Here is a 26650-nt window from a genome sequence, read left to right as displayed (position 1 = left end):
CTCATTCTAAAAATGATTACTCTCTAAAAAGGTGTTGTGAAAAAAAAACCTTCAAGATTTAAGAATTCAAGGAGCAATTAAGAGAAGGGCAATGATGGGAAGTTTCCTGGGAATTCCTGTCTATAAAAAGATAGGTGTCTGAAAACATAGTATACTCCTGTTTTGTTTTTTTTTGAAAAAGTGCTTGTTCCTTTCCTGACCACTCTGTCCACTTGTACCGATTCCTCTAACAATTGATAGGTTTTGTTACTTTTTCATCATTCTTAATTTTGGAGATAACACTTTCTTCTTTCTTTGAACAGTTAGCTAAGGAACAGCACATCCAATCTGAAAATTATGTAGTCTTCAATATCCTGTGTAATGGAGTGATTGAGTGCAGCAACTCTTTGGAAGATGATCGTGATACAGAGATTCCTGGACAAGCACTCATCTTTCGCCCTGTTCGTCAGCATGTTTATTCTGTCTTGTTGGAATCTGGAAAAGGTAAGGGTGAGGCTACTTACACCATTATTCAAGTGTACTTTAAATTCTGAAATAGGAAATCTTGAATTTGTTGTTTCAGTGGCTACTTCTACATGGCATTTAGGATAAAAACTGTGGGCAACTGAAATGTATTTTGTAAGGAATCTAAAGAAAACTTGACAATTAAATTGTAGTTTTGAAAGCTGTTAATCATCAAAAGATTGAGCAAAACTAAGACATTTAGAATATTTTAAGAGTTTGAGAGGATATAAAGCCTTGTTTTGTTTTACTAAGTATCTCCCGATGAATTAATGTCAGCTATAATACACTTCTACAAAACAGTTACCATTTTACCCTCTGTTGATTTTAAGTCTATGATTTTAAGAACATCTGATAGGCAAATACAGTTATTGCAGTAATACACAAGCAGTCATGGCAGTGATTATTAATTCTTTCATCAAGGTGGAAGAAGGTAAAATTTCTTTATCCAGTTGTATAAACAGATACTGCAGTAGGTATGTGTCTGTGCTTCTATTCTACTTTAAGACACCAAATTTATGTGCATCCTTGTACAAATTTTGCACTCTTAAGAGTTTACTTAAATGTTATTTTTAGCTATGGTGGCTTTTATTTCATGCTCCCAGTGGCTTTTAGGCAGTAACTTGAAAAAACGCACCTTTATTCTCTTTAATATGCTGTTTTCTCTTTGTCAATCACTTTACATTTGTATTGATGAAAGTGCCCCACCATCAACTTAGTATTCAAACTATGTGCTTAGAAAGGCCATATAAATGAAGTACCTGACTTCCTTCACCAACTAGAGATTGAAGTCATACCATAATAGGAAAAAAAAGGAGGAAAAAATGAATCAGAGTTTACATAGTCCTTTAGAGAGAATTACAAAAAGCTCAGCAGTAGTCATGCACATCTGTCATCTTTCATTTTTCAGCCTATTGCCTCTAAATTTTGTAGACAATTATAACTTCATTGGGTTTTGTTTGTTCCTCTACACAGCAGGATATTCACTGATGTTTTCAGAAACACCCAGTACCAAAACTTCTAATTAACAATTGTTAATGGATGGCAGGGTAGTAGGCAGATTTGCGATTGTGTTAGTGTTTGTAGTGGTCAGATGAAGAAGATTAGAATTGAAATACAGAAACAATAATTTAGAATTGTAATAAAAATGAAATTTGGACTTGAAAGAGATCTTCTTTTAAGAAAGTCATTTTATAATAAAACCATGGATAACATGTTTTACTTGCTCTCAGTTCATGGTTCAAATCCAGAAACAGTTTTTTAAAGTAAATCTTGTTGAACACCCCCAATCCTTAACCTTTCCAAAAAGGTAGGTAGAGCTTGTCTGCGTGGCTACTGTAATAAATCTGCATTTTTATTGCTTGTATCTACCTCTATCTGCTTTAACTGTGTCACTTCCTAGTCGTTCATGGGTTGGTTGGTTGGTATTTACTCCAGTGTATAGTTGCTTTCAGGTCAAGAGTGTAGACCATTAACAAGATTCTGCATGGAAATTTGTAAGTGAATGTCAGCATTATTTTTTAATGAATTTCCTTGTAGAGCTACAAGGCAATAGTGTTCTCTTCAAAGTAAGTAGAATCCTTTACCAGTTTCATTCGGATAAAGTCTGACTTTTTTGTAGTTCAGTGAGGGGTAGTAAGGAGAGATGTAAACAACACTGTATGTAGATTGTCATATAATGTAGAATTACTTTGGATTAGCATTAAAAAGAAGAGCTTACTGGAAGGAGGCAACCAATTAAATTAGTCTGGAGCCTGCTGCCTTGGAGAAACAATTGCCAGTGTAGCTCTTGTAAAATCAAGTTGGCTAACTACACAATGTTCCAGTTTGCAGTGGAGACGTATGTATACCCGCTTTTATTCCTTAAGATCCCTCAATTATAAGATTCCTGGTTTGGATACTAACCTCTTTGCAGTTTGCAAATCTTCTCATTTACTGTTAAATAAGGATAACAAAACAGCCAACATTTTGTAAAAGCAGTGATTGCAGTTTTAGTTAAGAACATGTTAAAAATAACATAAACAGCTCCATCAACCCTGAAACAAGAACCTCTTGGGCTTTGTTTATTTAGGTTAAGATTTTCAGATGCCAAAGATACTTAAGAATCAATAGGAGCTGGATGTCATCATATCCTTTGAAATCACCTGCATAGACCAAGCCACTTCACCAGCATTTATTTTGCTGCCACTGCCGGTACAATTTTCTTGCACAGCCATTCCTTTCAGTCCCTGTGCAACCTCTCAGTTGTGCTGGTGCAGCTGTTTGAGCAGCTTCACGGTGACCTATATTGAGAAATTGAAAATAGCCCCTTTCTCTTTTCCCTGACTTTCTTGCAGTCAGGTAACTAACCTGGTTCTGTTTCCCCATCTGACTCTTTGTAGTCACAAACAGTTGTGGTGAAACAACCTGAGGGAACAGCAGGGAGTGGGAGTGAGCAAATCAATGGTCATAAAGCTGTCTCTTTGGCTGTAATTTGGTGTATGGTAAGCACGTGCATACCTTTACTTACCAAAGTATTACTAGAATCAGAGACTTATTTTCACCCCACCAAAAAAAAAAGGGGGGGGGGGGGAGGCAGATGATCTTGATCATACAGCACTTGTTGCTTGTGTTTTTAAAAAATACAATTCTTATTACCAGAGGTTCTTCTGAGCAGTACTAGTTGGAATATTGCTTTATAGTGATACATAAGTTGTCAACTTTTAGCATTGTTCCTAGAACAACTGTACTGTTAGAAAAAAATTGAGGAGGAGGGAAAAATAACAGTAAATAGTGCAGGCTGAGATGCCAGCCAAGCTCTTTCTTTTGTACACAAAGAGTTCAGAACAAAGCCGACAGGTTTTGGCACTAACTCAGGCCATGGAAATACCTGCACCAGTTGCAAGGTTATGTAATGTGGCCCAAACACGTGGCCAGCTCCTGGAAGTCCTGGCATCACTCCCAGTTCTAAGATTAGCAGCCCAGGCTGACCATGCTTTCGACACTGTCAAAAACAGGCCATTAGTAGAATTTTTGCCAGTTATCACCAGTGACCAACCACTCAGTAGGGTTGGCGTTGGTGCAGGTGCAGAGGAGCACACCGTTTCCAGCAGTCTCTTAGTTCAGTGTTTTGCACGTAGCTGAAATTTTCCTTCAGCTGCTAGGCAATGCTCTCACAGGTTGTACAGGGTCTATTTTAGCAAAGGAACTGGTGTTTTTGAATTTCACTGTTGATATTCTTTACGTGTATTGGGGGGAAAAAATGTTTCAAAAATTAGGCTACCTTTTTTCCCCAGAGATAATTCCCTGCCAGGGGACTTGGCTTTTAGTAATCACCTTTCAATTCAGCTCTTGCTAGGTTAATGTGCTGTGAATTTGCAGGACCTTCTGCAATATATTGTGTTCTCAAGTATGTCCCCTCTTGTTTGTTGCTCTACCCAAATCCCATGTATTTTTTTTATTTTTTATTTTTTACTCAACTCTGTGTCTTCCATAGCTATTGGTTTATTGCTTGGCCATCCAGTGCATTCAGATAGAGCAGGTAACTTGACTTTCCTGCCTTTCTTTCAGTTGGTGCCCTAATAGGATCTGTCAGCTGAGTCACCAGTTTCGTGCAATGTTTTGCTGTTTCATACAGCTGAAATCTTTTGTGCTCTTTCAGATTTAGTTGAAAAAGAGCAGTGGGTCCAACAATTAGTTAAAAGACAGACATCCTAATTATATAAGCCTTGCTTCCTTAAGAAGCCAGGCTAAAATTTAGGAGGTTGAATGGATTGAATAAAGCAGTCATTTACGTAATGGCTTCAAACAGTGCTAAAACATGAAAATGCTTTCTGAAAGTGACTTTGGGTTATTAAATTAGAAGGTTTTCTTAATGGAAAAACATTATCATTGGCAATGATTTATAATGAAGAATTGAGACTCTTCAGCTACTGGAATGTGCAGTTGAATGTGGTTTTTTGTTTGTTTTTCCCCAGCCTAGGCATTTTTCATTTTATTCTTCACATCAACAGCTTTCAAAGAACAAAGCATGGCAAGCACAGGTGTAGTGCTATTCCTTGCAGTCCAGTTACTGGCTCTTCAGTCCCTCGCCTGTATTTGGGAGTTTGTGCTGCGGGTCCATGCTTAAAGAAGGTAGAAGAAGCAGGACAGTAAAACAGATTTTGTCGTGTTCTTTTCCTCTTCTCTTATCGCTGAACTAGCAGCCCATCTGAGGTGTTTCTTCCCCTGCACCATGGCATGCTATTGCTCATTCAAGCCAGCAGCCATTTTCTGCACTGAACTATGGACAAGGACAGGAAACTAATGACCAAATTAATGACCAAAGTTCTTGAGATGGCGGAGACAAGAGGAGGAGAGTGTTGGAGAGTTGGTTGTTGTTTGTGTGTCTTTGATGTTTTATGCAAGGTAAAGATTTTTTGGGGGCTCAGATTGCAGCATTAGAAATCTATGTGCATTAAAATGCACAGTGATGGGAATTAATGACAAAAGGCAGGCATTTGTTGTTAGTACCACTGAAACCCCTGTGACTCAAAAACAGTGAGTGAGAGATGAATGGATTTAGAGATGCAATTCTGTGAATGTGGTAACTGACCTTGGTTAGGTCGGCTTTGTACAACAGAAATCAAAACTGGTAGGTGACTGTTCTGTCCTCCTCACCCCAGCACTCCTACGGCAGACATGTTCTGAGTGATGCAGAGAAGTAAGGTACCAGCTTCCCTTGGATTTTAATGTGAGCTCAGCTTTAAAGCCAGTATGGGGTGGGTAGTGTGTGGCTCAAGTAGTGAAACTTTTAAGTTAAGAGACGCCTTAATCTGTACATGGAGCAGGGGGTGCAGTTGGGGTTTGGAGGGCTAGGAAGCCACTTGAGCTATTAGGCATAAACAATCCCTTTATACCGGATAAAAGATCTGGAACAATTGTCTCTAAAAGCTCTGCATCTGACTGGGGTGACTCCATTGCTGTCAGCTTTCAATAGATAGCCATCAAGGCCTCCTGTAACGATTTTGTTGTAAGCCCTGATACAGGAATTGTCAGGGCAAGCTGGCAGGAGGACCATATTAAGGACTGTCTGCGTTTGTGGCCCCAGGAGGCTGAGGTAGTTCATGCAGGTCCCTAAACTACACCAGATGCCTCAACCCTGCCTGAACTGCCTTGGAATGGGAGGGCCTAAAATTGGCTGAAAGATGCTTTCGAATGCTGTCCACATACTTTTGTACTTATATTTTTGGCTGCAATTCCCAACTCTAAACTCATGTTTATGGTACATAATTCAAACTCTCTTCACTTTTGCTGATGATTTGTCATAAAGATCCTAAAACTAATCTTTTGTGCTTTTATTTCAAAGAAGTTGAGCAAACAAGTTGTTATGAAGTACTTCCTATTACTTAGAACCCTGACCACCACTGCTTCCAACTTTTATGCAAGCGTCAATGCTTGTACTCAACTTACTCACCCAGTTCTGTCTTTGTTTAGGTGGAGCCTGTCCTTCTGTGAAAGAGTGGTTTGTCTATTTTGGAAATCCTCTGCAGCAGCCAGAGGTGATACAACCTGTCCAGCCTCCTCTTCCAGGTAGAATAAAAATGTGTTTAAATCTCAAATAATGACATCACTAAAATCAGGTTGGAAAATATATCATCAGACATTTGATATGGTATCCAAAATGATTGTGGAGAACAAGGAGCTAAATTAGAAATGCTGCATGCCTGTAATTGCTTTTAATTGCCCTATGTAATTATACTAGGATTCCGCTTTGAGCTACATTTTATTACTGTGTCTTGTTAAACCCGGTGCTAATTCAAACATCCATTCTAAAATGCAAACAATTCCTTAAAGGTTCTAAATGCTGCTCTGAGGCCAGTATAAGTGGTGTGTTGGGCCCTATGAAAATACTCCTATTGAGCTGTTTGAGAGAATGTGTTAATGAGGTTGGTGGAGAATATAAAAAAGGGTCATTTTAGATCACTTGAGACAACCCAGAAGAGAGAATCCAGTTTCAAATTTAAAAAAAAAAAAAAAAAAAAAAGTAGTTATTTGTTATCAACTGTTTCTGTGTAGTGTCTTTTACTGTCTTAAACATCAAGTGTTTTGTGTGTTCATATTTTTTTTCCTTTTTTTTCCTTTGATTATGTACAGATTCTTGAACACTCTGTGAAATCAGTATTATTAGGAATGTATTTATGAGGAAGTACACAGCAGTTAAAAGATTGGGCTTGGTGTATGTCACTTACCTTGTTATCACTAAATGGTATGATGCTGTACAAGTTCAGCATAGGAAATAAACAGTAGTGTATTATTTTTGTTATTTTAGAAGGAAAATTGTTCTAATTGTTAATTTGATAATGCTGTTGTACTTGTAACCCCTCTACCTTTATTCTCACAGCTGTCTCTCTCTATTCAACCACTAGCATGTGGATCAGAAGCTGGGAGATTTTTAGTTTTTATATGAAATATATTAGTTCCACTGATATATCACTGATACCTTGTTGAGGAAAATGCCTTCACTTCTTTGTAGTGAACATAAACATCAAGCTGGAGCATTCTCTTTTTTTTTTTTTTCTTTTGGGGGGGGGAGCTTTAGAAACTACCGGTTTTTAATTTTCTGCAGTTACAATAAACTGTCTCAAAGTATCCTAAGATGGTATGTTTATCTTCATGATTAAAAGTTGTAATATTTAATACGAGTCTTCAAATTCAAGGATGAAGGAAAACCAGCTGATCTTAGATAGCAGCCTTATCAAAATCCTTTTGAAAAAAAATGTTTGGAAAGAATTGAGTTATATAGACAAAGTACAAACAAACCTTCATTTGATATACAGTAGTTTCACTGTCCAGTAGCACTGATATGCTATTAGAAGAGTGATTATCTAATTGACTTGATGATAGCATGAAATTGCTGTGAAATTTTCCAAATGGATATGAATATGCACAGTAAAAGTTGATTTGTCTGTCCTGTAGAACTGTTTTATTTCAGCATGTAATGGTGTGGGAGCATGCATTTTTAAAAACAAACAAAAACTCAACAAAGTATAAATGATACCTATGTCGTTACATTTCTGTTTGCATGGCAGATATACTGTATTCATTGTTGTGAAATTTTCTTTCCCAGATAGTATAGTGCCTTCCTCCTTTCCTGGAGAGGAAAGTGCTCTGTTTCGACTGCCCTGCAACATACTACACGCAGAATCCACTTTCATGTTGACAGTAAATAGGATTTCAAATTACTATGTTTGTGTGCAACAACTGCATATCAGGAGTTTGTAAAAACAGCATCTTCGGAGACATAATCTTTACTAAATCAGCAATGAAAGACTGTTCTAGCAAACTATTAAAAAAGGGGAGGAGGACTTCTGGTGTTTATTTTTAGTGCTCTGTTGTCATTCCTTCAGCGAACAAATATTTTTCTAAAATTTTTGCAGTCCATATTTGTATGCCTTACATTCGCTCATGCATCTTTTATTTTCCACAGCATGACTTTCTAATTCACCAAATAAGGTTCTCAACAGCGCATCACATTTTTCAGACAGGGATTGTATTTAGAGTGCACTTAAAGAAGTTAAAAGAAGTTGGAGTTCAAAGCTGTCAATCAAGATCAGGTTACTCAAAAAAAAAAAAAAAAAAAAAAAGGAAAGAAACCTTAATAGAAACTATTCGAAAAATTACAGGTGCAGTCAAAGTGGGAAAGTTCCTTGTTTCATCTTTTTGAGAAAAAACAATAGCCTCATCATCACAAGTACTTCAGTAGTTCATTGTTTAGTAATATGCTGAGAATATATGTGAAATCTTGACTCTGTTGTGTTTGATTTAGATTAAAAAGTCTGAACAAGTATTATTCGATATTAATTTTGAACTGTAATGTATATCACTAAGTATAAATTTCATATTGGTCTTAAAGAAATTCCCACGATAAATATGTTTTTTTTGTTTATAAAACAGCAGAACTGTTAACTGAACATCTAAAAAGCTTGCAGGTAATGTATCACATGTAAGAATGTAAGGTTTTTTAATGAAACATTGAATCCTAAAGGCTGTAAGCTGGCAGTTTAAAATATGTTTAAAGTACAGTGTTTATTATGTGTATGTATTTCTCTAGAGAGATAATCCTCTGAATTATCATCTGCGCTTGTTCATATCCTCTGTCTATCTCCCTTCTGGAATGTTTCCTTTCATTTGAGTAAATGTGGTTGTGATGTTTCCCACACATTGACAAAACACTACTTAAATTGATAAAACAAAAACAAAATTTGTCTCTGAGAAATGAATTTTATTAGAAGGTCAGAGATCTAAGACATTACTGTTTAACATCCATATCTTGTGAATGTAGCTGATCTATTCGATGTGTGTTCAGTTTGTTATGGAACAGGAGATTTAAAAATCTTTACTGGGAAAGTATGAATTCTGCATTCCATTTTATTTTTGAAAACATAGGATATTTTAGCTGGTTGTGCATGTAGACTACTTTATACTTCAGGAGTCTGGATATACTTTCAGTCTTCTAATCATTACATCTTAAAGGAGTGTGTCGTGAGTATGCTCAAGTTCCAATTACCGTCTTCTGAATGTTTTAATATTCTGAATGTTTCAATAATTTCAATAGTTATTACTTCAAACAGACTTGAACAGTAAATAATATACATTTATATCCATATACAGAATGATGACATAAGTTGGTATGAATGTGAGGAGTCACCTCTGTATAAGCCCAAAGTTCAATGATACCATATTGTTAATGCCTTCCACAACTTTCACGTGCACATAGCACCTTATGGTTCCTATGACCCAAATAGGATAGATAATTTTCTCCTGACTAATCTTTACTGTAAAGATGTATCTGTTATACTTTTAAGCATGGTTTGTTCTGCTTCACTCCCTTTTGATTTTCAGGTTTGTTGTTATTGTCATTTTTTAAGTTAATTTAGTAAATATTTAGATGTGTTCAGTAAGCAAAATATTTCTCATTCCTTTACAAGTAAATTTATCTCTTTCAGAAATGTTTTCTAATTGCTGTAAAGTATGTAGTGAGGTTGTAACTAGAGCAGAAGACTGTTTTGGGGGGTCTGCTGTGTATGAATTTAGGTCTGTTGTTGGCTGTACATTTGGTCATGGGAAAGTCATTAAACTTCAAAATATTTGTTCATTTTTACTGATCTTTCATCTGACGGTTAATAAATGTCTCTCTCTCTCTCTTGGTTATGACATGGATTTAATTATTTCTTGAATGCATTGAGACCCCTTCATAAAAATAATGTTTTTGGCAGGTATGTTCCAAAAGGAGGTAGTGTCAAGTTTTCTTCCCCAGAGTAAATAACTCATAATTCATCAGTACCTCTTTTTCCCAGGCGCAAGTTGATGTCACTTCTGAAAGTATAACGAACTGTTTATGGAAAAGATGTCTTGAATTTTTTGTTGAGCTCTCTCAATATAGATATGTAGCCTTGATTATTGATGTAGTTCATGGTTTTACTCTGAAGGAAGAAAAATTTCTATTATTAGGTATACCCTTGGATGCAATTCATTTTTTAAAAGTACAGATGGAAAGAGTACTTTACTTTAACTGATTCTTAGAGTCTTTCTCCATATGTGGCTGAATGTGAACCTTTGGGAAAGCAGAAGCCATCGAAACTCTTTGAGTTTACCTACCTAAAAATTATCTCGCTCCTTACAGTTGGTTAGCCTTGATTGGGAAAGTTGGCTTTGTTTTAGTTTTATGCATGTTATCATTGCACATCTACTTCTTCTTGAAGCCACTGTGCTGTTCTTTATTATGATTATTATTGTTGTTGTTGTTGTTATTGTTATTATTATTATTTTATCTTTTCTTTCTCAATGCAACAATTATCACTATCAAAAACAGCAGTCTGAGTCTCTGATGGTGCTGTCTAAACTGGTCCTGTCGCTGACAGTGTTTGTGATACTGCAAACCGCATTTCTAACCCAAATCAAGCTGTTGGTATTTTTTATGTAATACATATGTTTACAAGTAAAGTTAGAAACTTATGGATTGTGCAATGATAGCTCTTTACATAAGTTAAAACTTTTGAACAGAAAGTTGGTCTTAAAAATAGTACGACAAACGTACACCAGGGAGATGAAGAAAGAAAATACCGAGAACTTTCTAGTTTCACCCTCTCTGAAGAATTAATGCCATTTGGTTAATGAGTTTTCTTGGCTAAATAAACAGCATCTATGTAAGATTCAGCACCTTGTCACTTTAACCATTTATTATCACCAAGTGTTCCTAACTGGACTACAGCTGCTGCATGTCCCCCCCCCAAAAAAAAAAAAAAAAAAAAAAAGGTGTTACCAAATGCAGCTTAATTGGTCCACATTTAAAATTCACACCTTTTTATTTAACTACAGAAGCAGCAACAGTGTTTTATGGTAGGGCTCTGTCTTTAATTGGGATTCTTAGGCATAACCAGTTAGCTGGTCTGTTATTTCACATGCATTGGTGTTTATTTTGATAATGGACTAAATGTAATTTAAATGGGGAGCAAATTTTACATTAGTTCACACGTCACAAGTTGGGAGATGGCAACATGGAATAAATATTAAGCATTTAGACACTGTAGTGAATGGTACTATAGAAAAGCCTGAAAACATATACATAAACGATGACTGCTCTTTTGCATGTGTTTGTTGTCATGTTTCATACAGTAGACTAGAGAGCATAAGGTGCCAGATAGCCTTGATTTTTTTTTCTTCCCCAAACTTTCTAGTGAACCTAGTGCAGAAGAATCATGCCACCAGCGTTATGTGGAGAGTGCATGCCAGCAAATGGTGTAGGTGGCCAGTTTGTTCCCTAAAGCAGGTGGCTGTGAGAAAAGCAATTCTAGCACCCTGAGGGGATCTGATGCACTGTTGCTAGGAGAGAGAAGAAAGATGTGGTTGTATCCTATGAATCATTTTTTCATTGTGAAACTTACCTCATTTAAAGCTCTGGGTCACCAAGGAAAAGCACACCCTTCCAGGGAAACATTGTTCTTGCAAACGCTAAATGTCTGTTGTCTGGAGGTTGTATGTGTTGTTGTAACAGTTGAATTCAGCCCACTCTGCTTACATGTTGCTGTATTTGATACAATTTGTTTAAATTAGAGGCCTTAATATTTTGTGTTTCTTTCAAATGCCAAGTTGTGTCAAATTCATTTTACTGTCGCTCTGTGGTCCTTGCAAGTGCCAAGAGCAGATCAGTTGTTTCCTTTCAAATTTTACTTAGGAAGGCATGTTTTATCTTGATGCTGCCAAGATAAAATAATGGATTTCTTTTGTAGGTGGAACACCTAATTTGAAAACACTGTGGTTTGCCAAGGGACCTGAAGTGGAAAAGCAACGGTACAGTACATTTCTGGCATGCTTTCATCTTCAGGATTTGATGGAAGAGCTCCAAGCTCTAGAAGCACCTGTTGCAGGATTCTGCTGCTTGCTGGCCTATCTAATGCTGCAGGTAACTGGGACAGTTACTCTTTCTTCAGCTGTCATCCCTTATAGGTGTGATTGACTGGTAAACTCTTTTTTGTTGGCCTACAGTCAATTTTTCTCATAATCTTTACTGTAGGCATAGTTGGTCAAATATAATAGTACTGCATTACAGTATTTTAATTACTTCATTTAACATGCATCATCCTGTTTAAGAAACACTTTTTTTTTTAGTAGTTCATAATAACTCTCACATGCCCATGACAAAACCCCTTGGGCAGTTTAACAGACAGAGTGTAAACTGAGGGATTTCCCACCCTTTTGGGGACCCGTTTGCAAATTAGAGCTTTTCTTAGTGTTTCCTTAGTGTCATCAAAAGGAAACATCCTCTCAGGTGACTATGCAGGCTGGGCAAACAGGCAGTATAAATATTTAGTCAGCTCTCACTATTTTTTCACACTACTTTGTCAATCTATTCCATTTCAAGCCAGAATTGAGGACATGGTTCTTCTCATTAAAGTCTGAGTAATAGGGGGTCATTAGGTAGTAGTTTTGCTATAATTCCAAATGCTTGGCAGCCTGCAGACTACCTTAATTGTAATGAAAAGGAATGCAAGATTAAATGCAATAACACTTTATTATTTATATTTCTCCTAGGTATTTAATATGTTGCCTGTACTTGCCACCCTTCAAATGGTGATCTCACAAGTAGATTTTCCTCTCTGAGGATGAGAAAATTAGAATGTCTTTATCTAATCTGATAAGCTTTGTTGCACTTTTACTTACACTGAACTGTGTTTCGTCTCTTGTTTTGCTTTTTCATACTTCACTTGCCTCAATGACAATTATAGTGTTGTATGATGCATGAAAACAGGATCTCCATGGCTTTTCTGTTCTTTTTCCTTCGTATATGTTTGCTTAAACTTAGATGACGCATTGAGGCAGTATGTATGGGAATTATACAAATGATCCATATAGCTCCTTTTTTCTTTAATCTTTGCGTAGCAAAATATTAATGGAAAGTTTTTTGAAGATCAAAGTCAAGAAACAACATTTCATGCCTTACAGTTTCAATTCAACAAGATAAGAATTGTATACTTAGCTTTAAAAACATACTTTACGTGTTTTTTTTGTATTTGGATATGTTTTCACTGTTGCATTCATTTATCATGCTACTCTATGTACCCCTTTGTAGCATGATTACCAAATTATTTGAGAAAGGTTTCTTTAGTGGCATTAAGAAGTTGAGTAACATCATGTTACTCAACATCCTACAGATGTATGGATTAATCACAGCATATTAATAAAATGGAAAAAAAAAAAAAAAAAAAACCTGTTTAGGAATATGATCTTCAGAATTTATTATCCAGTGGCTAACATTGAAAACAAAGAGGAAAAGCAGCTTTGCAGCTTGTAATTTCAGCAAGAAGACTAGCTGAGAGATCATGTTAAAAGGGCTTAGCTTGATGGAAGGTTTTTCATGGCAGTACCAGTTTCTCAACACCTGTTCCATTTTCCTGATTCTCTTCTGCCCTCAGAGAAGCATAAATACAATCTACCCTGTGAACCAGACTAGCAAATTGATTTGGATCAAAATGTTTTTCATTGCTTAGTTGTTTTTAACTCTTTTTTTTTGTTGTTGTTGTTGTTGTTCTCTGATGTTGTCCATTTGTTTTCATGGTGTGTTTTTGAAAGGATGAGCAAGAATAAGTGTCAGAAGCCATGCTTTGAGCTGACAATGCTGCCTCCATTTGTTTTTGTAGCTGAGAAAACAATGCTTGTCTAGCTGTGGCCTAATTCTTGTCTTTACACTTCATTCTTGAATTTTTATTAAAGAGTTAAAGGAGATTGTTAAATCCAAGGGATTTAAGTTAATATTAGGCTTCCATTTGAGGTACGCTACCATCATTTCTGTTAAGTCATATGAGGGAGAAATTTCCCAACTTTTTGTCTCAAGGGAGAAACTTCTCAACGATTTTGTTAGATATCATTTAAACCAACCTGAAACTTTTTTTTTTTTTTTTTTTGGAGGAACCAGCATACTGACCAACCAGGCTTCCTCAAAGTGTATGCCATAACAGCATATAAAGCATGATTTAAAGTGTAATTTTTTCAATGAGGGTACTTTTCAAATATACTCTAATTGAAAAGAAAAATAGTGAAAAAATGACAATAAAAAAGACATTTAAATGTCTTTAAAAATGGTGAAAGGAGTGAATCACTTCAGAGATAAAACTGTAGAGCCACCAAAGAAAGGGGAGACAGAAACAACATTTTAAGCTCCTACATTTTTTGAAGAAATCTGACAATGCAAGCATGATAACTGACTGAGTTGGGATACTGAATGAAGTATTTCTCTAAAGAAATGCTTTGACATTGGTAAACATTTTTATTGGCCTACTCTCCTGGGGACATTTTTTTTCCTGTTGTATTTGCAAAAAGACTTTGACTTACTTTTCTTAAGACAAAATTGTGCAAGTATTGAGAATTGCTCTGTAAATATAAATCACTTTTTCTGTTGCTGCAATGGATAAAATTTGCAGATGTGTTGCCATCTACACAAAGATGACAACTGACTTGAAATACAGGGTGAAGTAGGGCCATTATCAGATCTCAGCAGCCAGGTGGAGTTAATGAATACCAAGGAGCAATTGGAAACTTAAAATTTCTAAGACATCCCTTACACTATGCAAGTTTTAATAACTTCATAGAGAGGAAAGTATTTTACTATGGGATAAGCAACAAGGCCTGATGAGAAAAGCAAAATACAACAACTCTCAATAGTGGCTGAGTAATTTATATCTTGAAGACTACTCTTAAGCAAATAAATGAATGAAGTAATCATAGATGGCTTCTTAGTATTGTTTTGTGTTTGTTTGTTGTTTGTTTTTTTCCTGTTCATTTACATCAATATTTGTATTTTCTCTCCTTCATTCTTTTTTTTTTTCCTTACTTCATAATTAATGATAGCCTTAATAGAAGCTCATAAGAGATTGAAGTAGGATATGCACAACATTCCCTGAAAATCAAGCTGTTAAAAGACAGACAAAGCAGAGTTGTAGGCAGCCTTTTAGCTGTACTGTAATTACACATTACACACTTCGTCACTTTTGCAAGAGATACCTTCCCTCAAGTTCCAGTTGATACTGAACTTCAATGCCTTGTGGATCTCACTTAGTCCTCTTTGTAGTCTCAACACTTGTATTTTGTCTTGTTGCACAAGTATAATTTACCGTTCTTACAGAGGAAGCAGATGATCAGAATTAGACAGCCAGCTGCTCTAGAGGCACTGTCTTTCCTCTGAGGTTAACCATGTGCATCTACAAAATCCCAGAATACTTCTTCACATCAGTAAATGTACCATATTCTCCCTTTTCTGGTAGAATTTGAGTGAACTGTTACAATAATTTAGAATTTTCCTTCATGTTTTCTCACTTAAGCATTTTAGATGCATTTTTCTTAGAGTTTTGAGTTTTTCTCACATCACTATGTAACCTAGTGAAAGAATCCAGGTATGTTTTAAAAACTTGAAATTTAACTTAAAAAGGTAATTAAAATAGTTTAGATTTTTTTTTTTTAAGTTTTCAACAGGTAACTATGTAAGCATTTAAAATAAATCCTAATGGTCATCAGATCTGTGGCTTATTGAGGTGGTTTTTATTTTGAGACTTGGTTATAGAGTAATTTTTGTTGCTATTATTGTTTTGTTTATTTGTTTTTGTTTGATTGTTTTTTACTATGCTCAGCATTATGGCTATGAAGAAAATTCCTGTTATTAAGGAACTTCAGGGGAATAGGAGAAGGGAACATGTAAAGGGTGTGCATTTTGTTTGATGTGTGGAAATCATGTAGATACGCTATACATGGGTATGGTTAGCTATGCATTTCATTCAAATTGTGAAAGTTTTTTGTTCTATGTGAATGTCTTTTCCTAGACAGTACATTCAGGATTGTCATAACTCCATGAGGTCATTGATTTAAATCAATGTCTTGATGTGCTTGAGAAATGTTTGACATGTTTGAGAAAAAGAGGGGCCAATTTTAGCAGTTTCTCTTCAGAGCCTTCAAATAACATGTTACTTTCATCTCTGTTTTAGGTCCATAGCCTATCTCTGGAAGACTTAAATGCATTTGTGGCACTCGTTCTCTGCCTCAGAGGAAAGTCAGCATCTCAGCTGGAACGTTTGCAGGTATTGATTGGAATAATTGAGTAACATGAAATGTTCATTGTAACTCAGGAATAAATATTGGGGGAGAATTCTGCTTTATTTTATTTTTTTTTTAATATGGGAATTGAGCATTGCAGAAAATAGTAGGCTTTTAATGTCGTACAGCTAATTTGAATATTTATATTTGTTAATCATGTAGAAAAAACGATAGAAGGGACATTCTCTAGTGGTTGGGATCCTAGGGTGAGTGAATTAGTCTCAGTTTTCTTCCTGACTTGGTTTCTGGATTTCTAGCTGATGGAAATTTTTTAATGGTCAATCCCATATTGATACATTGCTTCATTCCTTTTTCCTGAGGAGGACAGAGTTTCAGGACATCTGTTGTTTGAAAATCACTACATTTAATAAAGCTTGGCACTACTTTGTGTGGCTGAACATAAATCCAGCTAGAAAAAATGCCTTCTTACCTAATGTGGCCCACTATAGTGAAGACCTATTGAATCACTCTGTAGAATATTGGATTGCAGAGAGAGCTATTCTGTGTTTTGCTTGTTTGTTTGTTTGTTTGTTTGTTTCCCATGTTGGTGTGGTCTAGTCTAATCACTTGGATCTTCTGATTTGTGGATCAAACTTTTCCAGTGCAGTCTTACAGTAGGATAATGTATTTATTTATTACTTCTTTTTTATTAATGTGTAGCAGGGAATTAAAAGTTAAGACCGCAGAAACCATATGAATTATGTAATCATGGATGCTTATGAAATCAGCTAGAGAGGTAGAGACTTTATACATGTATATGAGCGGTCAATTAAGTAAAGATCTTCTTGTGATACGTTAGTAATAGTGCTGTATTGATAAAGGCAGAAAGAGAAGATTACCTAATATTTACAAGGGCTTCTAGAATCTGCTTTTAGATCTGGGACCAAGCTGTAGTAAGTTTTGAAAATAAGTTTGAAGATACTGACAGTGGTTAAGGAAATCTACTTTGTACCAGTGTTTTTCTGTACAGTGATTGTAGAGGATCAGCGTGTTCTCTTCCATGAGCTGTGTAGTCATGAGACTTGAGGGATGCAGGTAGGAAATCTCAGTTAAGATCTAAATTTCATGACTGTCAATTATTCAAGAGTTCTTTTAAAAAAATTATACACTTTGCAAATTTGTTTTCTCCCTTTCCTATTTTCATAAATTCACATGTGGAAAAGCAGGTTCTTAGATAGTTATTGAAATGGAGTCATCTAACTAGTTTTTCTTGTATACCTGATTATGCAAGAGGATTTTCAAAGTCATAACTTCAGATTGCATGTGAATTATTAGCAGTGTACAAAACAGACTGCATGTGTCAATGGATATTTGAGTTGTGGGCTTACTTAAAAAAAAAAAAAAAAAGGAAGAGTTAAAAATGGTTGGAAGGTCTATCTTCTCTCTGAAAATCTTGTTTATATTTCCAGGGAATTCTCTGTTTCTTTGAACAGGCCATGTTAGAGTTTTAAAAGTCCTTTTCGTTAATGCTAAGGTAACCAAACACTCCTGTTACTGTCTCTTGGTTTCTAGTGCATGGGGACCAAAAATAAACCCAAAAAATTAAGTGATTCCAGTTTCATTATTTGACTCAGTCTGACATACTTTTTTTTCCCTCCAAATTTATCACACATTTGTTCTCTAGACAATCAGTGTTAGATCTGTGTAACAAAAAGGAAGCAATGAAATGAAGGCAATACAGAAACAGCAAAAATGTAGGATTTATTTCTGTCTTGAAGACGTTATTACACATAATGTTGCACTTAATGTTGAGCATATCATTATTTTATCAAGTCTGACATGGCAGTCATTCAGTAAAAGCATAAAGGCAGCCAAGCGTAATTAGGAAGTATTGAAACAATTGGTTATAGATGCGCCTACAGGTGCTATTACATAAATTTATGTAAATCTAAATTATGTAAAGTGCTTGGAAGTTTATTCACTTTGATTTGGAAGTCTTTGTTCATTCATTCATGTTGTAGTTCTATGGAATTATAAATCTGAGTTTGAGATGCTTAGTATTGCATCCAACCATGTACTTATCAGCAGTCATTCTGCTAATTGAACCTTGTTCACAAAATTTTGTAACTTACAAAGCTTGTGGAAGATCAAGTATTGTCTGTTCATCCACTGCTGGCATAAAAGTACATGAAACATGAAGTTGGTGTTATGCTGTATCATGCACTCTACCAAAGCAGACAGTATAATGTTGGGATTGAGTTATGGTTGATATTGGCAGGTTTAACTTTCAAAAGTTAAATCACTCTGCTGTTTATATCAGCACTTCATGCACTAATGTATTCTGCTGTGCTAAAAAACAACAAAAGATTCACGCAATGCAGCTGAAATATTTGTATCAGGCTATTTCTTGTCATTCATAAAGCACTTCCTAGTGCTTTCTGTTGAAATTCATAGTGGTGCCTTTGGTAAATGTTCAAGCCAGAATAAATCCCTATAAAGAGAATAATGAGGAAAGATTTTGGCCTGTGTCTATTCTGAGGATGTGAATAGGTGAATAACAGTTTGAAAACTTTCCCTTGTTACAGTTGAATTAATCTACCTTCCTGTGTTTTGATGACTTGGATCTCCAAGTGGAAAATAGTTGCTCTTTGGCAGTTTGATGCGTATCTCCTGAATTTTCAAGTTATATCATGAGAGAATGTCATGTTGAGTGTATTGCCGTAAAAAAAGCTTCTCTCTTTCATATCTAAACCACCTGTAATTTTGTGGTAGGATTGACTTTAATATCTATATGAGGTGAATCTCACTTGACTGGAAATGTAAAAAATGGTCTGTTTCTCATTTCTGTGTTTCTGAAAAGTGGTGTGTAGATGAACTCCGTTATATCCTCTGAAGTTTCTCTTGGAAGGGCAGGAGACAAATCTAATAGAATATTTTATACAAATATTTTGATGATAAATACAGATCAATAAAGCAAGCATTCTGAGAATTGCAATTTAAGCAAGTCTTTTTCAGAATTCACTTCAGAATAGTTAAAATGTTTTTACACATTTCTATGTTTATTTTGTAGATCTGCAAAACTGAATTATGATGATAACTTTATTTTAATAAGTATGAAACATATTATCGATAGATGTTTAATAGTTTAAATTTCTATGTTTAAAATCAGTAGAGGACCCAAATATAATAATTACACTATAACAAGTACACTAGTACACAGTTAATAAATACACGAGCCTCATAGTAGAAAAACAGAAGAACAGAGTACTTGTCATACTTTTTCTTCTCCTCTGAAAAGTTAAACAAGATATCTAGGAATAACTTAATAAAGTTTCAAATAAGTTAACATTAAACTTAGTCAGCATCTACAGATATTTATGAAAATGTTTGCTTATTTGCAATCTTGGACTTGTTTCTACATTTTAAGTAATAATTCTGTATTAATATTTACTCCGTATAAACAATTCTGTGAAGAACACTGATTTGGTCTAAGTAGTTTTGCTCTGTTTCTGCACAAGAGTCCATTAGCAAATATGTTTGAGTAGAAGAAAACAACTTCTACTGTTAACATGAGAGAAAATGTAAATAGAGCCTGTTCTCATGTGGTGATCTTTTCAGCCTTCAATTCCAAATCTGCTTTCTGATATACGATCCATATTTCATAGTTAATGAGATCCATAAGCCCACAAATTCATTAACAAATGTCTGTGGTTTGAATAAAATGGGTTAAAGCCATAAAAATATAGTTTATCTCATGCTGAAAGAAAGTGGCCTGTGGACATATAACTGAAATACACGATGCCAGTTGCAGAAAGTAACTGCTTAATATTTGTATGAGAAGATTTGGTTATTTTTCAAGATCAATGGTTTCAAAATACTGAAATGTGCACGTGACAGACAAGGGCTTTTGTAAATTCTTTTTCTCTTTTTATTTTTTATCTAGTTTCCTTGTACACCCCTTTTATGGTATATTAACATTCTGCTTTGCCCAAGCCTCCCATAGAGCTTATACATAAGGTCAGAATTAAGTTTTGGACCCCAGGTTGCCTATTTCCCTTCTTTCTATTTTAATCTGGTGTGCTGTTTTGGCAGAAAGCCCAGAGAGCCATCAGTCTAACTCTGCAGCCATTGTAGAGAGAAAGAGGCACCAGCAGTCGTGCTTGCAGTGTTGTTCCTTACATTGTGCTACCCATGGTTGTTTACAAGTGCAATTATAGATCATCTTTCACCTGTAATGCATATAGAACACTGTCCAAATGGGAGAGGCCACAGTGAGTTACAAACAGAAGTAATACGTTTCTTCTAGGATTTCTTCAAATATGTAAACACTGGTATTAGAGGTGGAAAGTTGTGAATCACATATTTCTGAAAGTCACAGCCAAAGATCAGTTTGGAAAATTTGGTTAAAGACCATGCCTGGAAATTGGTAGATGAAACTTAGGTTCTGTAAATGCTTTTAAAAATGAAATGTATGTCATAATGCATGAAGAAAAAGTTAGTAGCAGATGCATAATGGATATACGCGTCACTTACTGCTAGTATTTATGGCATTTGCAAGCTCTTTATAGCTTCGCCATAACATACCCAGTTATGCCATAATATCTACTTTGGACTAGTTACATCTTTTTGTGTTGCTCATAAAAGAATCTCTTTTGCTGTGTATGAAATATAAAAAAGTCAAGCCTGAAATGTATATCTTCAATTTTTCAAGTGCATTCAGTTAATTGAAAAATATTACTGATATGAAATGCGGACAATCATTTTAAGTCTTAAATGATAAGTTCTAGAGAGTCTATGCAATTTGATTGCAAATAGACTTACACACAAAAAAAAAAAAAAAAAAAAAAACCAATAACACACTAACAAGCATTACTTCATTAGATGTTGGAATAATGTGAGGAAAATAAAATCTCAGCAAACTAGTTTGACAGGCAGAAATAGCTTTAGCAATAATTGCAGTTGTGTAGAAGGTTGTAATATTTTCTGTTGTATGGTGCAATAGAAGGAGAATTACCTTGGTAATGGTTTGATATCAATATTACACAAGTTAATTTTTTTCTCAAGTGTTTTCCTAGGGATACTTAGCCACATTCATGCAAATAAATTAGTATGTTTTAGAGTAACATGCAAGTATCTTAGTTAGGATAACTCATACTTCAGAAGAATATTGCTAAATCTATTCTGTATTTTTAACTCAGTATTTTTGTTCTCCTCTGCCATCCAAACAGAAAAGCATAAATAATACCCTGACTCTGAATATTCCAGAATTTGTCTTTGACCTATTTGGCAAACCAGGCTACATTTGTCAACACCATTAGATGTGATACTGTTCAGACAGACTCCAAACAGCTTTTGTAAGCAATCTACATTTTTCAAAACACAATTGTTTAAAAATAAAATAAAAATTTCTCCAGGAGAAATAAATCCATTTCTGTGTATGTTTACTGTACCTGTGTGACTGTTTCCTATAATAAATATTTACTTGCAGTCTAATTGAATTAAGGAAAACATAAAATACGAGTAAGAATATTGCAAAGGTCTCCTAGCTAAAACTCTCTTAGGATCTGCTTTCATGATATATTTTTGGTATTAACTAAAGAGGAATTTTAATGCATTCCCAAATTCTTTACTGAATCAGGGCTTCATATTCCCACAGAACTTGCATCCGACAATACTGTTTTTAAGATGATTGGTGAGATTGTAACTGGTCAGGTGGGAGCAAGGGTGGGCTGAGGTGTTTTACTATCATTGCTTCAGAGCCCATTCTCTCATATTCTGCAGCCCTTAGGTTTTCTCAGTGTTCTGGGCTAATCTGGAACAGAAGCACAGTAGTATAGGATGTGATTTCAAGCTGAGAGTGGTTAAGTCCCTGTTCAACTGCAGAAATAAAACTTTTTCTCATTGCCTCAACAAAATCTTAAGTAAATCAGTCCAAATAACTGGAGTTCAAGTCTTCAAGTAGTTAAATTAGTTTGGTTTTTAAGCATGTACATGGTTAATCAAAAGCAAGTTGCATCAAATGAAGACAGCAAGAGAGTACCTGATTTGATTGTGCTGAAATTGTTGAAAACCTTTCACATTCCACTAAACAAGTTCAGAGAGTAACCAGTTTCACACTGGGAATCCTGCTTATATTAAATCTATATATTAAGTCTGAATGTATTCAGGCTTGCATACTCTATTTTTTTTCCTGTTAACTGTATTTGGTCTCTTGGGCCTGCATGCCTGCTTCAGCGTGCTGCCTTTGCACTGCAGGACCTTTTTATTTTCTCTAGTAAATGTGAAGTGGTGGGTATGGCTCTAATACTTAACACTCAGTAAGAGAATTGTGAACTTGCACAGGTTAAACATCTGTGCAAACAGAATTATATCTCAGGAGCTCAATTTACTCACTGTTTGTAGTATTTTTTGCAAGTCCAATATGTAGATCTGTTGGTATTTTCAGAATCATCCCTTGAAGTTCTGAAGAAATCCAAGTTCTCTTGGTCCTGTTGTACAGACAGCTATCTCTACCTTTCTTTGCTGGTGTTGATTCATAAACATACAAAAAAAAAACTTTAGGTTGCCATATTCAACTTCCAGACAAGATTGCTGTTTTCTCCTGCTCCCCAACCATTTTCTTCTTTACCAAGTTGGATATAGTCATTAGTATTTGTAGAGTGCAAGTTGGATATGGTCATTAGTATTTGTAGAGTGTGCTTCCTTGAACATTTTTTACGTTTGACATAATCTCGAGTATCAAAATTCACATAACTGTGTGAATTCAGTTATGTGTCAGTGGCACGGATACAAACCCCAGCATGACCAGATCAGCTCTTCTACCTTCTGAAAATAAATAAATAAATAAATAAAATTAGTTGGATGCCCTTTTCTTATGGAGAAAATCGTTGAGCAAGTGCCTTAAACCAGAGGATTTATATTTCTTTTTGTGGAAGAGATCTTGCATTTTTTTCCATAATCGCATGGGCTTGCTATGCCTTTTTTTTTTATTTATTTTTTTTATTTTTCCCCTTAACTGTCATGTAGCTTATTAGCAAGGTTTCAACAGTAAGGAAATAGAAGCAGAGTTTTGGCTGTAAACTGCTTTCAAGCTTTATATAGCATAAAGGTTACCTTAAGGTAAAAGGTAATCTGGCATTTCAACTGAAATTACTGTTACTTTTTAATCCATGCTCAGTAATACTGCAGAAGATGAAGTGTAATTTTTGCTTGTGGGAATAATAAGATCTCACAAATATTGATTAAGCAAACTGTCAGCTTTCAAAAAAAGAAAGAAGTTACTACAGAGCAGGAAATATTAATTTCTGGTATCAACTGATTCTTTCCTGCTAGGTTTGTCTTGGTCTACTCATAAGACAAATAGTTTAAACTTCCTTGCATGCTGTGTTAGAAGGAAGAAGTGGTACCTGCGGGCTGGAGCTGGTGTTTGCATGGCAGAGGTGGGGTTGCTCTCCGTTGCATCTAAGGGCTGACCTGACTCCCCGTAGGGCAGGTGACGGGCAGGGGCTGAAGCTGGGGAGGGAAGGGAGCATGCCATCAGGAAGCGGTGGCACCCGTGCACCTGCCTGTCATCTGCTTCGGGCTGCCTGCACCTGCCTGCGTGTCCCTGTCACGCCTGGGCAGGAATGCAGGCTGCGCATCTGCCTGGCCTTGCCCTGGAGAAGCAGATGGCTAAGTGTAACTTGGGAGAAGCAAAAAACGATTTTCTGAAATGATCTAATGAGCCACATGTAGGTGGATGGGGAGAGAAGATGAAACAAGCCTTTCGGCATGCGGTTACAGGGCTTCATAGGATGTACTGGAATTTTTCAAATGGCTATGGTAGAGATGTTCACCTTGAAGAGATCAGAAACAGCAAGGCTAACCAAGAACCGATTTGTTCTCTTTCTTTTCAAGTCTATTCTTGATTGACATCATCATTGTCCAGGGGTTAAAAGTCAAGACACAGTCTTATTCCTATCTCTTGCTTCCTGTATGACTTTGGTCAAATTGTTATTTTTTTTTTCCTTTTCTAGTTTTTACTTGTAATACTCAAGCAACCAATAATTTCAATAACAGTAGTTGAAAAACCAGAAGTGCTCTACAAAGGTGCTTTGTTTTTTTTTTACTATGTTCTTAACAGTAATATTGGAGTGATGTTGCACATATATTCTCCTCCCATTTACCTTAATTTGACATTTCTTTCATGACAATTTCACTTGACACTAACTGAACAATAGTTGAGATGTGGTTGAAGGAACGTTTTATAAAAAAGTGGAGCTATTTTAAGAGAAAGATTGAAGTATACATTATAACATTCCTTACCAGTGTTGTATCTTAGCACCTCATGATATCACCACTTGCTAAGACAGCTTTATTCTGTTATTTTAAGTGAGAAAACAAAACCCAGAGAAAATAATGCCAGATCTATAAACGTGGTTTTGTTACCTCCAAATAAAATTTGTAGGTATGAGCAAGCTAAATACAATTTATGGGGAGATTTATTTAATTGATCAGAAATCTAACCAGAATGTCTAGAGTAACACCAGCACTAGTAGAAAGCATATGCATATTAACTAAAAAGGTATATTACATTCAATTATGCCACTATATATTCATTTGATGCATTCAAAACAAGCAACATTCAGTTCCCTGCACAATAAGAAATAATATATGTATTGGTTTTAGCAAGGGCAGTTAATGCATGCCTAAGGATCTTTTCCTATGTAGCAATAGCTTTCTGCTTACTTATTGCATATAGGATACAGGTCCTTTCACAGGTCATCTGAGATACTGTTGTATTGATCCATGGTTTGATTTGTCTTGGACCTGAAGGTAGTCCTGAAATAGAGTAGACCTGCTCTTTTCTTCCTCAACCTATGGACTCAACACCTGGAAAATCCGTTAGCCAGAACTGTTTACCTTGGACCCTATCACTTCCAAAGGTGAACTTTAGTATCAACTAATCCTGTGCTACAGCTGCTTTACAATACAAAGAAATTAGAGGGGGGGCAGAGGGGGAAATAGAAAAACACTTTATTGTGCTGGCAAACAGTGTTTGTTCTCCTGGAATTCCCTGTACAAACCATCTTGGTTCACTGGCAGTTTCATTTATACCAGATGTGACATTAGTAACAGCTGTCATAAGCTTTCTTGGAAGGTGCAAAGCCTCAGATATACCAAGTAATTAATGCCTGATCTAAATTGTGCTGAAGTTCACCAGTCTTTCTGTTGATCAGAAACAGATCAGGCTCCTAAAAAGTATATACTCAAAAATTAGAGGGGGATTGGTCATACATTGAGACAAATAGGTCTTGAACATCTGCTTTGACTCCAGGGAGAAAATAAGTTCTAGCTTGGCTAATAAGCCTTAGGCAGTTTTAACAGTAAACTCCCACCTATCAAAATTTCTTTGTACATGTAGTTGCAATGATGTCTAAATCCACAGCAATAGTTTCACAGTACACTAAGAAAAAAGCCCACAGGAGAGGACACCAGACTGTGGCACATGGAAGAGTTGTATACCAAACCAGTTAGCATTTGCCAATGTAGTCTGCAGCTGTGGCAAAGGTAGCCAAGTATGTTCTGCTGGGCAGCTGTGTTGGTGGCAGATTTTTTACTTCTAAACTTTTTTTGATTGACCAGTCCTATGATTAAACAAAGGGGAAGGGCCTGGGGTAAGAAATGGATGAGGTTTTTAGATTGCGAGTATGGTTAAGAGGCAGGTGATGGTAAATGAAGCCCCTAATTTAAAAGGTTTTGTTAAAGGAGCTAGTCAGCACAGAGTAGAATACAGAAATATAGAGTGAGGGTCAGAAAGTAAGGAAGTGGAAAACTTGGGCTTTGGAGGCTTACGTTGGGAAGTTGCTGGAACTAAGAAAGGAAGGCGTCCTTTTGTACAGTTCTTTAAGTTTGTTGTCTCTAGTAATGGTCTCCTAATAACTTTTGAATATGTTGGCTATTTTCAGGAGTGTATGATAGGGATGGAGGAGTCTCTGAGAGAAGCACATCACTGCAGATTTTCTGAGGTTCAGAGAGACCATTGGTTTCTGGTGCAGGTGTACCAGGATCCCGTCAGCAGCTTGCCTCCCATGGGGGCAAACTTCATTTGTTGTAAGGCATGTGGAACAAGTGATCCTTCTCACAATTCCACAATTTTTAACTAGCATATGAAGAAGAAGAAAAAAAATAAATGAACATGGGAGTTTTCAAAGTCCCAAACAAATAAATACATTTTGCTACTTAATAAATCCCATGTTATCTGTATGAGAGAAAGGTGAAGAAGTTCAAAGATAAGTCACTAAAAACACAAATGCATATTTAAAGTTAAAATCCCAGTGAATCCATTTCTGTGGAAAGGATGTGGCTGCTGGCAGGGTCGCAGTTAATCAGTTGGTTAGCCTGATGGCTGTAACTCAGAGTTTATCTGAATGCTCTGTGAATGTCACACGTATTACAGACTGCTATTAGCTGTGTAATCATTAGATCAGAGTCTAGCAATTGTATAGTTGTAATTAAATTAAGGAAAGTGTTGCTATTCTAATTTTTTTCTACAAGTACTATTGCACTGTCCATGACATATCTGTATGAATAACTTGAAAGGGCTCAGCTTCTTAGCTACTGTACTATT

At 35.8% G+C, this 26650-nt stretch overlaps 1 protein-coding gene across 2 annotated transcripts in view; it reads left to right on the top strand.

The window, feature by feature from the left end:
- Positions 1 to 26650, top strand: part of FAM120B (family with sequence similarity 120B) — a 54187-nt gene that overhangs the window by 6914 nt on the left and 20623 nt on the right. For both annotated transcript variants that reach the window (XM_032185385.1, XM_032185384.1), the window contains 4 exons: positions 303 to 483; positions 5956 to 6051; positions 11751 to 11923; positions 15993 to 16085. In XM_032185385.1, the coding sequence (XP_032041276.1) occupies positions 303 to 483; positions 5956 to 6051; positions 11751 to 11923; positions 15993 to 16085 (543 nt within the window). The remainder of the gene's footprint in view (positions 1 to 302; positions 484 to 5955; positions 6052 to 11750; positions 11924 to 15992; positions 16086 to 26650) is intronic.

This window comes from Aythya fuligula, chromosome 3 (genome assembly GCF_009819795.1).
Source record: "Aythya fuligula isolate bAytFul2 chromosome 3, bAytFul2.pri, whole genome shotgun sequence".
NCBI lineage: Eukaryota > Metazoa > Chordata > Aves > Anseriformes > Anatidae > Aythya > Aythya fuligula.
The sequence above is the reverse complement of the archived record's forward strand: the minus strand, read 5'-3'. Positions and strand labels throughout refer to the sequence as shown.